Source organism: Ovis aries, chromosome 11 (genome assembly GCF_016772045.2).
Source record: "Ovis aries strain OAR_USU_Benz2616 breed Rambouillet chromosome 11, ARS-UI_Ramb_v3.0, whole genome shotgun sequence".
In the NCBI taxonomy this organism is placed as follows: Eukaryota; Metazoa; Chordata; class Mammalia; order Artiodactyla; family Bovidae; genus Ovis; species Ovis aries.
Genome location: NC_056064.1, coordinates 6005238 through 6019371, shown reverse-complemented (window position 1 = coordinate 6019371; position 14134 = coordinate 6005238). Strand labels below are relative to the sequence as shown.

The 14134-nt window shown below is 40.9% G+C and overlaps 1 protein-coding gene across 1 annotated transcript in view; it reads right to left on the bottom strand.

The window, feature by feature from the left end:
* Window positions 1-6104, bottom strand: part of LOC101121870 (phosphatidylcholine transfer protein-like) — a 39394-nt gene extending 33290 nt beyond the window's left edge. The window contains exon 1 of the mRNA XM_004013164.6: window positions 5935-6104. Coding sequence (XP_004013213.5) covers window positions 5935-6096 — 162 coding nt within the window. The 5' untranslated portion in view covers window positions 6097-6104. The remainder of the gene's footprint in view (window positions 1-5934) is intronic.
* Between the last annotated feature and the right edge of the window lie 8030 nt (window positions 6105-14134).

Genomic DNA, 14134 nt, shown 5'->3' with positions numbered 1-14134 from the left:
ATTCTTTCTTCCTTTTGATTTCTGTCCTCTAAGGTTGGTCGAGTAGCTTGTGTGAGCTTGGTATAGGGTGAGACTTATGCTGAGTTTTGTTGTTGTTGTTGTTGTTGTTTATTTGTTTTTCCTCTGATGGGCAAGGCTGAGTGAGGCAAAAATTATACTTTTATCTGCAGACAGAAGTAGGGAATCTTCCTCATCCCTCTCCCTTCATTCCCTCAAAGCTACATCTTGAAACCAGCATCTTCATACTTCCTGATACCACACCCTCCTTCTGAAAGAGAACTGGGGCACTGACATGTCTGTCTATCAAGTTGTATGCTCAGGGATCTCCAGGATGAAGGAATAGGGGTGAGAGAGAGAGAAATGTGGCCTTGATCAGTGGCAGGAAATAGAAGGAGGCCACATCAGGTGCTCAGCTTTAAGCTGTGGTGATTTTACCCATGAATAAATAGGCTCTATTAAGTGTCCTGGGTACAGTAACTGTTCCAACAATCATGCTGGTACATAGAAGGGTGGGAGAAAGTAGAATAGTCCTCTCATCCAGAAGTAAAAAAATCCCATGATGCTATCAGATTGTGACCCCACCTTGAGAATGGGAGTGGAAACTTCTCTTTCATGGAGGTAAGTGTGTTCTCACGGCAATTAAATATCTGCTTCCCTCTGAAAGGTCAAACTTTTTCTCAGCCCAGCCTGGCAAGCCACAGAGTTTTACTCAAGAGACCAGGCTTTCAACAGTTTAGTAGATTGCCAGCATAGGCTAGGAAAGAACAAACAGTCCCTGGGGAAAAATGGTCTGCCCCTCACCAAACTCACTGATTAGAAGACCTATGAAAGAACAAACACAGGCCCCTCTCACAGTGCCAGACAGTGGGCTTAAAAAGCATAAGAAGTCAACCATCAACCAGATCCTGGTATTTTGCCACGTTATGTGGCTTGTGGGGTCTTAGTTCCCCACCCAGGGATCAAATCCATGACTTCAACAGTGAAAGTACAGAGTCCTATCCCCTGGACTTCCAGGGAATTCCCAGATCTTTCTTCCCCCCAGATCTTTTTTATACCAACATTTTCTTGGTCAGAGTCAATGATGTGAGCCTCTGCAAACCGACAGTCATGTCACTGTGTCTACTGACATAGGAACCAGCCTAAAGCTCCATCTAGACCTGACTGTAGTTCCCTGGAAAACTTCTGCAAGTGATCTATGACCCTATCCTGCCAGGAGAACTTCTCAGCACTGTTCAGGGAACCACATTCACTCCCAAGTGGCCACTAATTTAAAAATCAGGGAAAGTGAGTCTTAAAGTAGATGTTGCTTTCATCTTAAGACACTCTCTTACTTTCACTCTTACCTTTCACTTCCCACCATTTCTCATCTCTAGGGCCCTCTCCTGACTCCAAAGTCGGAACCTCCTTGAGCACCACGCAAGATGCTCTGCATACATCAATGGTTATCAAAGTCTGGTCCCTGCACCAGGAATTTCTATGTAACCAGAGAACTGGTTAAAAAGAAAATGGAAAAGAGGAAGGAGGAAGAAGGGGAAGGGAAGAAGGAGGAGAAAGAGAGAAATGGGGAAGTGGAAAGAAAAAAGAAGTTAAAAGCAAACTTTGAATCCAGACACACTGAATCAAAATTGGGATTTGGGTTCTTGCTGTGAATTTTAACAGGCCCTGCAGGTGATTCTGGTGCACTAGCATTTCAACATGCACAAAAGTAGGGAGGACAGAATAATCAACCTCTATGTGAGAGGGGAGTTTTTCCAAAGGACCATCCCTTCAAGTTCCACCACAACTCAATTAGATTTGGGCTCTAATTAAATCTTGCTAATGTCCTTCAGTTCAGTTCAGTCGCTCAGTCATGTCCGACTCTTTACGACCCCATGAATCACAGCTAATATCCTTAGAGCTCCCCAAACAATTTTAATGTGCTTGAGCTTTGAGAAACACTCTTTGGTCCATTTCTCCTCCAGATATTTCCAGGACACAATCTCTCATTTTATTTCTATTTCCACTTGATTGTTAGTTCTGGAAGAGAGACTTTCCATATTCTATTTATCTAAAGTACATCACATCACCCCTGGATGCCCTCCACCATAACATCGTTGTATTCCTTCATCCTAATTTACTTTCTTTGTAGAGATCTTGAGCTGCCATTTCATTATATACTATGAGTTTATTATCATCAGTGAATATGGTTTGTTGTTCAAGAAGCTCATTTATTGAACCAGCAGCTCCAAATTCCCAGTCCCTGTATATCTGCAGTGTGGTACAAAGCAGTACCACATGGTAGGCATTTGATGGCTATCTCCTAAGTCAATGAATGACAGTGGGGAGGAGCAGAAATTTTAATCCAATACTATCTGCCTCCAAAATCCATGTTATTCCTGAAGTAGCACGTAGAATAGCACACAGCGGCTTTGCACTAGTTTTGCTTAGCTTGGGGAAAGAGAAGTTACTTCTGAATTGAAGCAAGCTGCATATTTTGGTACTGAGTTCATCAAAGTCGACAGGTTCATATCTGGTTACTAGCTACGTGGCCTTGTATGGCTCACCTAACAACTCTGGATCTTATGCCATCCGTAAAATCAGAAAATAAGCCTGTATCTATCTTCTAATTCTTGAGAAGGATAAATAAAAACTATTATGTAGAAGCATTTTGTATATTAAAGCACCATGCAAAGATACGTTACTACCATTATTACCTGGGCAAAAAAAGTGAAGGTAAGAACAGGGAAACTGATAAAAGGAAAAGAAAATTTTTTAAAAATTGAAAGAAAAATGTGACTGTGTAGGACAGAAAGATTTTGGAAGAGAATTTCTAAGTTTAAAATTCTGAGATTAAATCAGAAAAGAGAAATTTAAAATCTATCAAAAGCAGCAATTTGTCCAAGTTTCAGAATTATTTGTGTCTACTAAAATCACAATCTGTTTTATTTTAAATACAATTTATATTTTTGAGATTAGTTGTTTGTCAGTTGCTTCATTTGCTATTATTTTCTCCCATTCAGAAGGCTGTCTTTTCACCTTGCTTATATTTTCCTTTGTTGTGCAGAAGCTTTTAATTTTTATTAGATCCCATTTGTTTATTTTTGCTTTTATTTCCAGAATTCTGGGAGGTGAATCATAGAGGATCCTGCTGTGATTTATGTCGGAGAGTGTTTTGCCTATGTTCTCCTCTTTTGCCTATGTTCTCCTCTAGGAGTTTTATAGTTTCTGATCTTACATTTAGATCTTTAATGCATTTTGAGTTTATTTTTGTGTGCGATGTTAGAAAGTGATCTAGTTTCATTCTTTTACAAGTGGTTGACCAGTTTTCCCAGCACCACTTGTTAAAGAGATTGTCTTTACTCCATTGTATATTCTTGCCTCCTTTGTCAAAGATAAGGTGTCCATATGTGTGTGGATTTATCTCTGGGCTTTCTATTTTGTTCCATTGATCTATATGTCTGTCTTTGTGCCAGTACCATACTGTCTTGATGACTGTGGCTTTGTAGTAGAGCCTGAAGTCAGGCAAGTTAATTCCTCCAGTTCCATTCTTCTTTCTCAAGATTGCTTTGGCTATTCGAGGTTTTTTTGTATTTCCATACAAATCTTGAAATTATTTGTTCAAGTTCTGTGAAAAATATCGCTGGTAGCTTGATAGGGATTGCATTGAATTTGTAAATTGCTTTGGGTAGTATACTCATTTTCACTATATTGATTCTTCCGATCCATGAATATGGTATATTTCTCCATCTATTAGTGTCCTCTTTGATTTCTTTCATCATTATTTTATAGTTTTCTATATATAGGTCTTTAGTTTCTTTAGGTAGGTATATTCCTAAGTATTTTATTCTTTTCATTGCAATGGTGAATGGAATTGTTTCCTTAATTTCTTTTTCTAATTTCTCATTATTAGTGTATAGGAATGCAAGGGATTTCTGAGTGTTGATTTTATATCCTGCAACTTTACTATATTCATTGATTAGCTCTAGTAATTTTCTGGGTTTTTAGGGTTTTTAGGTCTTTAGGGTTTTCTATGTAGAGGATCATGTCATCTGCAAACAGTGAGAGTTTTACTTCTTCTTTTCCAATTTGGATTCCTTTTATTTCTTTTTCTGCTCTGATTGCTGTGGCCAAAACTTCCAGAACTATGCTGAATAGTAGTGGTGAAAGTGGGCTGACCCAATCAAAAAATGGGCCAAAGAACTAAATAGACATTTCTCCAAAGAAGACATACAGAAGGCTAACAAACACATGAAAAGATGCTCAACATCACTCATTATCAGAGAAATGTAAATCAAAGCCACAATGAGGTACCACTTCACACCAGTCAGAATGTCTGCAATCCAAAAATCTGCAAGCAATAAATGCTGGAGAGGGTGTGGAGAAAAGGGAACCCTCCTACACTGTTGGTGGGAATGCAAACTAGTACAGCCACTATGGAGAACAGTGTGGAGATTCCTTAAAAAATTGCAAATAGAACTGCCTTATGACCCAGCAATCCCACTGCTAGGCATACACACCAAGGAAACCAGAATTGAAAGAGACACATGTACCCCAATGTTCATCGCAGCACTGTTTATAATAGCCAAGACATGGAAGCAACCTAGATGTCCATCAGCAGATGAATGGATAAGAAAGCTGTGGTACATATACACAATGGAGTATTACTCAGCCATTAAAAAGAATACATTTGAATCAATTCTGATGAAATGGATGAAACTGGAGCTGATTGTGCAGAGTGAAGTAAGCCAGAAAGAAAAACACCAATACAGTATACTAACACATATATATGGAATTTAGAAAGATGGCAATGACGACCCTGTATGCAAGACAGCAAAAGAGACACAGATGTGTATAGCGGACTTTTGGACTTAGAGGGAGAGGGAGAGGGTGGGATGATTTTGGAGAATGGCATTGAAACATGTATACTATCATGTAAGAATCGAATCGCCAGTCTATGTCTGATGCAGGATACAGCATGCTTGGGGCTGGTGCATGGTGATGACCCAGAGAGATGTTATGGGGAGGGAGGTGGGAGGGGTGTTCATGTTTGGGAACACATGTACACCCGTGGTGGATTCATGTCAATGTATGGCAAAACCAATACAGTATTGTAAAGCAAAATAAAGTAAAAATAAAAATTTAAAATAAATAAATACGATTTATTTGTTACATTGTAAACTCTCTCAAGTGTTTCTACATTTAAATCTTTTCCAAACATATAATAATAGCTTTGGTATAGCATCATTTAAATCATAGTCACAGCTCACTGTGGTTTCTTAACCAATTGTCCGCAATCCTAGAACCTTATGTTAGGGCTGATATGAGAACTGAATAAGGCAATGCCTGCAAAGCATTTAAACAGTGCCCAGACCATAAGACAACATGTGATGCATTCACTATTACTGTAGCTATTATTATTAATTCAGCAATCAACAGTGCCACTGGAGGGAACTGATAGATCACACCCTCTCAGGTACTTGACTGAGCTGTAGTGTGTAAGATGGAAGGGGTAGAGGGTGGCTCAAGGCCAAGAAGCTAGTTAGGAGCTCATTGGATTTCTTCACACACATTACCCTGAACACCCACTCTCTGGAAACTCCAGTCTCTTCTTTACCTATATTTAAACCTAAGATACGCTCTGCCAAACAAATACCACTGGCATCACCCAAGGAGGGGGACTCCATGTCCTTTGCAGGCAAGTGCATGGGGCTAATAATCAGGCAGGCCCACATTGTAACACTATCACTAACTTCTAACAAACCACGTTCCCCGTTGGGTAGACTTCAGACGTCTCTGAGAATAATTTCAGTGTACTTCTTCACCTCCTGCTTCCACAGTGGCAAAGTTAGCTGGAGGCACCACCCCAGGAGCACTTGTTCCTCCTGGCTCTGGAAGACTCCTGAGTTCCAGACAGGCTGCAGCCTCCCAGGGGTCCCCTGCATGCTGCTACCTTACCTTTTTCAGTGGCCGCTGGTAGACCTTAATGACTGAGGTGACCACAGGTATCTCCCAGCCTGATACCCGGGGACGCTGGAGTTCTGCACAGGCCTCCTGGAACTCCTCTTCAGAGAACCTGCTGGCAGAGGCCATTCTTCCACAGCCACAGCTCTTCTGCATGCAAGGGAGGCCACACACAGGCTTAGTGTGTGTTAAAGATCAGGGCAAGAGTGTGGCCCAGGGTGATTGGCAGGAATCCAAAAAGAGATAGGGTAGAAGGCAGGACTTATCAATGTACTTGGTGGCAATATAGCCCACTTTCTTGTTAAGAGCCATCTGGTTCTCTTTTTAATTTCACTTTCACTTTTCTCCAAGATTCCTTCCTCCCATGCTCAAATTCATTTGTACACCAAAAGTTGCTATTGTTGTGTGTGTGTTTTTTTTTAATAGAGATAAAAGAAAAAGCTGGAAACATTAAAAGGGACTGATGATGATATGAAATCCATCCCACATTCTGGGTGCCCCCAAAAGTCTAGAGTTGTGGATCCCAGGAAGTTCCCAAAGGAAGACTTAAAGGGGTCTTGAATTAGCACAGTGAAGGCCACTTCTGCTTGCAAAAGCCTTGACCTTCTTCAGGAAACTGGGATAAATGTATAACCCAGATCTTTGACCAGGGGGAATGTCTAACAGCTATCATATGTTAACACCAAAAGTATCCCTCACTACCATGAGGTAGCTCCAGTTACAAATTATTCTTGCCTGAGATTTGGGCCTTAGGCTTTTTTCGCTGATGCCTACAGTATTATCAGGTGAGCTGACAAGGGAGCAAGAATTAGCTTGAACATGAATACTGAGGTGAGACAAAGGACAGTTCCAGAGGTGCTAGAAGTCAGATTATGTGCAGTGTCTCTGGGACTGTACCTGTCTTCATCTTCACTTTTTGAAGAGGCTTTTCCAATAAATTGCACCCAGTCAGTGGAACAAGAATTAGACTGGTGGAAACTGACCAATCTAACAAGCCAGATGGACAATCTCCAAGGTCTTTTTCAAAGCAAGAATATCCAGATCAGTAATTAGATCACCAGAGCTAGAATCTGAACTAGCAAACTAGAGGTGTAAACAGATTAGATAAAGGAGAGGACAACAAGGCCGCAGCTCTAAATTGTGGACTTGGTAAATGCAGGGGAAGAAGGCAGAAGAAGTGAACTGCAACCCAAATGTACCCAATCTCTCCTGGTAACCAATCCTGCCAGTACATCTCAGGTCTGATTAGGGGCAAGCAGTATGGGAACTCTTCAGTTATCCAGGGTCCTTGAATCTACTATCTCAAATAATAATACAAACCTGGAGGAGGAGTATTGTTGCATTATTCATCGCTATCAAGAACAGGGAAGGGAGCTCAGCCTCTAGCTAGACAACATCAGCAAAAGCAGCTGTGACCAGCTGGAGGCTCAGAAGCAGTGAAAGCAAGGCTGGGCTCATGCAGCACTGAAAAAGTTGTAGCTGTTAACATGTTCACAACAGGTACCATACAGGAGTTCTGTTGATTATTGCCTAGACTGGAATCCGCTAAAAACATTTCCGGCAAGAATTGTATGACATTAATATGCAGAAATGGAAGGGGAGACTGGGACCCATCCTGTCACCTTAAAGCAAAATGCAAAGCTGATGGTTACTTTTTTGGTAAGATTTTCTTTAATATCTTTATGTTCAAATTTTACTTTCTCATGTATTTCCCAATCTCCATTTTTTAGTCATTTTGGGGAAAAATTTTTAAAGTATGCATCTACGTGCTTTTTCACTCAAAAATTTAGCTTTGTGCATAAGATGCTATGTTAATGGTAAAGACAATGTATTTTATTCAATGGAGGCCAGTGTTAAAATTTATCAGCAAAATAGAATAAATATTTGTAGTACTAGGGCAAAAAGTCTAACAGGGGGTTACAGTTATATGTGGGAGACAAAAATAAATTTTAACCTTCTTTGACCAACTCATCAACTTTCTTTTAAAAACTAGCTATTTAATATTATGGGTTTCCCAAGTGGTTTAGTGGTAAAGAATTCACCTGCAAATGCAGGAAATGCAGGTTCAATCCCTGGATTGGGAAGGCCCCCTAGAGAATGAAATGGAAAGCCACTCCAGTACTCTTGCCTGGGAAATCCCATGGACAGAGGAGCTTGGTGGTCATCAGTCTTTGGCTCACAAAAGAGCTGGACATGACTTAGTGACTGAAACAACAACAATTTAATATCTTCCAAATGATAATGATAATTTTTTTTTAACCATTGGAATGTGAGCCCCAGTAGGGCAAGGGATTTTGTCTGTTTTATTTACTGTAGTCTTTCTAATGCATTTCTTTTTCTTGGGGATGGCCTTGATCACTGCCTCCTGTACAATGTCATGAACTTCCATCCATAGTTCTTCAGGCACTCTGTCTATCAGATCTAACCCCTTGCATCTATTTCTCACTTCCACTGTATAATCATAAGGGATTTGATTTAGGTCATATCTGAATGGTCTAGTGCTTTCCCCTACTTTCTTCAATTTAAAACTGAATTTGTCAATAAGTAGCTCATGATTGGAGCCACAGTCAGCTCCCATTCTTGTTGTTGCTGACTCTATAGAGCTTTTCCATCATATACGCAATCTGATTTCAGTATTGGCCGTCTGGTGATGTACATGTGTAGAGTCTTCTCTTGTTGGAAGAGGGAGTTTGCCATGACCAGGGCATTCTATTGGAAAAACTCTGTTAGGCTTTGCCCTGTTTCATTCTGTACTCCAAGGCCAAATTTCCCTGTTACTCCAGGTATCTCTTGATTTCCTACTTTGGCATTCCAGTCCCCTATGATGAAAAGAACATCTTTTGTGGGTGTTAGTTCTAGAAGGTCTCATAGGTCTTCATAGAACCATTCAATTTCAGCTTATTCAGCATTACTGATTGGGGCATAGACTTGGATTACTGCAGTATTGAATGTTTTGCCTTGGAAAAGAACAGAGATGATTTTGTCATTTTTGATACTGCACCCAAACTGCATTTCGGACTCTTTTGTTGATTTTGAAAGAGGGCTACTCCATTTCTTCTAAGGGATTCTTGCCCACAGGAGTAGATATAGTGGTCATCTGAGTTAAATTCCTCCATTCCAGTCCATTTTAATTCACTGATTCCTAAAATGTCGGTGTTCACTCTTGCCATCTCCTGTTTGACCATTTCCAATTTACAATGATTCATGGACCTAACATCCCAGGTTCCTATGCAATATTGTTCTTTATAGCATCAGACTCTACTTCCATCACCAGTCACATCCACATCTGGGCATCATTTCCACTTTGGCTCTGTCTCTTCATTCTTTCTGAAGTTATTTCTCCACTCTCCTCCAGTAGAATATTGGGCATCTACCAAACTGGGGCGTTCATCTTTCAGTATCATACATTTTTGCCTTTTCGTACTGTTCATGGGGTTCTCAAGGCAAGAATACTGAAGTGGTTTGCCATTCCCTTCTCCAGTGGTCCATTTTTTGCCAGAACTCTCTACCGTTACCTGTCTGTCTTGAGTGGCCCTACACAGCATGGCTCATAGTTTCATTAAGTTAGACAAGGCTGTAGTCTATGTGATCAGTTTGATTAGTTTTCTGTGATTGTGGTTTTCAGTCTGTCTGCCCTCTGATGAATAAGGATCAAAGGCTTATGGAAGCTTCCTGGTGGGAGAGACTGACTGTGGGTGAAACTGGGTCTTGTTCTGACAGAGGGAGCTGTGCTAGTAAATCTTTAATCCAATTTTCTGTTGATGGGTGGGGCTGTGTTCCCTCACTGTTGTTTGACCTGAGACCAACATTCAGTGTCCCTGACCCTGCAGCAGGCCATCCTGACCCACACCTCTGCCAGAGACTCCTGGACACTCACAAGCAAGTCTGGGTCAGTCTCCTGTGGGGTCACTGCTCCTTTCTCCCGGGTCCTGGTGTGCACAAAGTTTTGTTTGTGCCCTCCAAGAGTCTGTTTCCCCAGTCCTGTGTAAGTTCTGTAATCAAATCCCACTGGCCTCCAAAGTCAAATTCTCCGGGGATTCTCAGACTCTTTGCCAGATCTCCAGGTTGGGAAATCTGCTGAGGGCCCTAGAACTTTCTTAACAGTCCAAGAATTTCTTTGGTATAATTGTTCTGAGGCTTGTGGGTCATCTGCTTGGTGGTTCTGTGGTGGGGTTAATGGTGGACTCCTCCCAAAATGGCTTATGCCACAAGCTGTGTGGCCCAGGTAGCTGCACTCAGAGCCCTTGCCCCTGTGGCAGGCCACTGATGACCCATGCCTCCACAGGAGACTCAAACACAGGTCTGGCTCAGTCTCTGTGGGGTCTCTGGGTCCTGGTGCAAACAAGGTTTTGTTTTAGCCCTCCGAGCATTTCTGGCAGGTATAGGCTTTGATTCAAAATGCAATTTCACCCCTCCTACCATCTTGCTGGGGCTTCCCCTTTGCCCTTGGACATGGGGTATCTTCTTTTGGTGGGATCCAACATTCTCCTGCTGATGGTTGTTAAAGCAGCAAGTTGTAATTTTGGAGTTCTCGCAGGAGAAGATGAACGCACATCCTTCTACTCCACCATCTTGCCAGTTAACCACTTGCCAGTGATCAAGACCATGCCCTAGAGAAACAAATAGGAAAAGTAAAAGTGGTTGTCTGAGGAAGACTTACAAATAGCTGAGAAGAGAAGAGAAGCAAAAGTCAAAGGAGAAAATGAAAGATATACCCATTTGATGAAGATCTCCAAAGAACAGCAAGGAGAGACAAGAAAGCCATCCTCAGTGACCAGTGCAAATAAAAAGAGGAAAACAATAGAATGGGGAAGACTAGAGATCTCTTCAAGAAAATTAGAGATACCAGGGAACATTTCATGCAAAGATGGGCACAATAAAGGACAAAAATAGTATGGACCTAACAGAAGCAGAAGAAATACAGATGAGGTGGCAAGAATACACAGAAGAGCTATACAAAAAAGATCTACATCACCCAGATAATCATGATGGTGTGATCACTCACCTAAAGCCAGACATCCTGGAATGTGAAGTCAAGTCAGCCGTAGGAAATATCACTATGAACAAAGCTAATGGAGGTGATGAAATTCTAGTTGAGCTACTTCAAATCCTAAAAGATGGTGCTGTTAAAGTGCTGCACTCAATATACCAGAAAATTTGGAAAACTCAGCAGTGGCCACAGGACTGGAAAAGGTCAGTTTTCATTTCAATGCCTAAGAAGGACATGCCAAAGAATGTTCAAACTACCCCACAATTGCACCTATCTTACACGCTATCGAATTAATGCTCAAAGTTCTCCCAGCCAGGCCTCAACAGTACTTGAACTGTGAACTTCCAGATGTTCAACCTGGGTTTACAAATGGCAGAGGAACCAGAGACCAACTTGCCAATATCTGTTGGATCATAGTAAAAGCAAGAGAATTCCAGAAAAAAATCTACTTCTGCTTTACTGATTATACCAAAGCCTTTGACTGTGTGGACCACAACAAACTGTGGAAAATTATTCTAGATGGGAATACCAGACCACCTTACCTGCCTCCTAAGAAATAAGTATGCAGGTCAAGAAGCCAAAGTTAGAACCAGACCTGGAAAAACAAACTGGTTCCAAATTGGGAAAGGAGTACATCAAGACTGTATGTTGTCACCCTGCTTATTTAACTTATATGCAGAGTACATCATGAGAAGTGCTGGGCCAGATGAAGCACAAGCTGTAATCAAGATTGCTGGGAGAAATATCAATAACCTCATATATGCAGATGACACCACCCTTGTGGCAGAGAGTGAAGAGGAACTAAAGAACCTCTTGATGAACGTGAAAGAGAAGAGTGTAAAAGTTGGCTTAAAACTCAACATTCAGAAAACAAAGATCATGGCATCTGGTGCCATCAGTTCATGGCAAATAGATGGGGAAACAATGGACATAGTGAGAGACTTTATTTTCTTGGGCTCCAAAATCTCTGTAGATGGTGACTGCAGCCATGCAATTAAAATATGCTGGCTCCTTGGAAGAAAAGCTATGCCCAACCTAGACAGCATATTAAAAAGTAGAGGCATTACTTTGCTGACAAAGGTACATCTGATCAAAGATATATATGGATGTGAGAGTTGGACTCTAAAGAAACTTGACTGCTGTAGAATTGATGCTTTTGAACTTTAATATTGGAGAAGACTCTTGAGAGCCCCTTGGACTGCAAGGAGATCCAACCAGTAAATCCTAAAAGAAATCAGTCCTGAATATTCATTGGAAGGACTTATGTTGAACCTGAAACTCCAATACTTTGGCCACCTGATGCGAAGAACTGACTCCTTGGAAAAGACCCTGATTCTAGGAAAGATTGAGGGCAGGAAGAGAAGGGGACAACGGAGGATAAGATGATTGGATGGCATTACCAACTCGATTGACATTTGTTTGAGCAAGCTCTGGGTGTTGGTGCTGGACAGGGAAGCCCGGTGAGCTGCAGTTCATGGAGTTACAATGGACTGAGCCACTCAGCACTTTGTTTTGTTTTTCCTAATGCATAGAATGTAGCTAGCACTCAGTAAATAATGTGAAATAATGAGAGAAACCATTTTGAAATCATTATATCTGCTTATGAACAGCCTCAAACAATTTGTGTTTCAACAAGGACTCAGCTTCTCCCCTGGCATTATTCTTGCCCTCTTGTTACCTACCCAATCTATCAAAAAGGGTTTGGATTTACTGACAACTAGAGGATGGCTCTCTGGTCGTGAGCACTGCAGTATCTTCTGCTCTGATTCTTAAGAACCCAATGGAAAGACCACAGGATGAAAGGAGGCCACAAAAATTCCTGGGAATATTTTAGAATGCACAGAAAGCAGAGAGGACAGTCATTGGAAGACGATTTCCTTTCCAGCCTCTGCTCTTTATCACAGATAGTGTAATGGAAGAATACATTTCTTGCCTTTAGAATTTGCATTCTGTTACTTAAATTGATTTTCACTCTCTAATAAACTCTTATTGTAACCATGTTTTTAGTTAATACCTGCAACAAAATTTCCATTGATGGTGGGTGCCATTGTACCACCTCCCACGAAAAAGTGATCATGCCTGTGGCTTCTGATGTACTTGAATCATTTTAAGCTATTCACAATCACCTTTGTCTGGAAGAGGCACAGTCAAGGTATTGATCAAATATCCTGGAATGTTTTCCAAGATTTCCAGTAATGGGGATTTGAAACGATCCTAAGCATAATTGGTTTGGGTTCCCATTTTCTTCTTAATTGCTGAGCCCCAAAAGAACATAGAATCCATGTGTTTCATAGTTATATCTACAAAACTCATCCAATTTTTCCTTCATAAAATTATCTGACACATTTTTCTTCATGAGCCTAACACCTTCTTTCTCACATCTTATTTCTTGGAAATAAGAAGTGGACAAAGGTAAAAGTAACAGGAATCCATTTCACACACAAGAATGAATCTATAAAATCAGATGCCAAGGGGGAGGGTCAACAGTCTCACTTCTAGAATTATAGCTATGACACATCTGAGGAAGGAGTTGAGGGCGTCTCTAGAACAAATGTCCTTAGAAAGCCAGAGAACAGAGCTAATGGGGGGACAGAATCCTCTCCACCTCTTATCCAGCAGCACTTGGGACCCAACACCTCACCACAGTACCCTGCTAAGAAAGTTGGAAGCAGACTTTTCACTAACTCCTGCAGTTTAGTGGTTAGTTATATTGTAAACACAGGACTTGGAGCACAAGAAGACTGACAAGATCCAAACTATGACCTTTTAATAAGACCCTAACACTCAAAGTGAGACAAAAATGGGTCAATCCTAATTCCTGACTATTATGGTACTACTGATTTTGTGACCATGGGCAAGTTGTCTCTGAACTTAGATGGTTTTTTACTCTAAATAAATACAATAAAACCCTCCTGACCCTAGGGTTAGAATTTAGAGCTTACCACGGTGCATGGCATTAGCATAGCAGTCAGTTAATGTGTGTCATTATTGGTTTTTTTTTTAAATAACAGCATTATTTAAATATCATTCATATATTATACAATTAATGCACTTAAAGTTTATACTTCAGTGACGGGGTATATTCACAGAGTTGTGCAATCATTAGCACGTTCAATTTTAAGGCATCTTATCACCCCAAAAGAAACTTCATATCTGTTAACTCCCAATCCTGGGTGACCACTAACCTACACTTTGTCTCTGTAG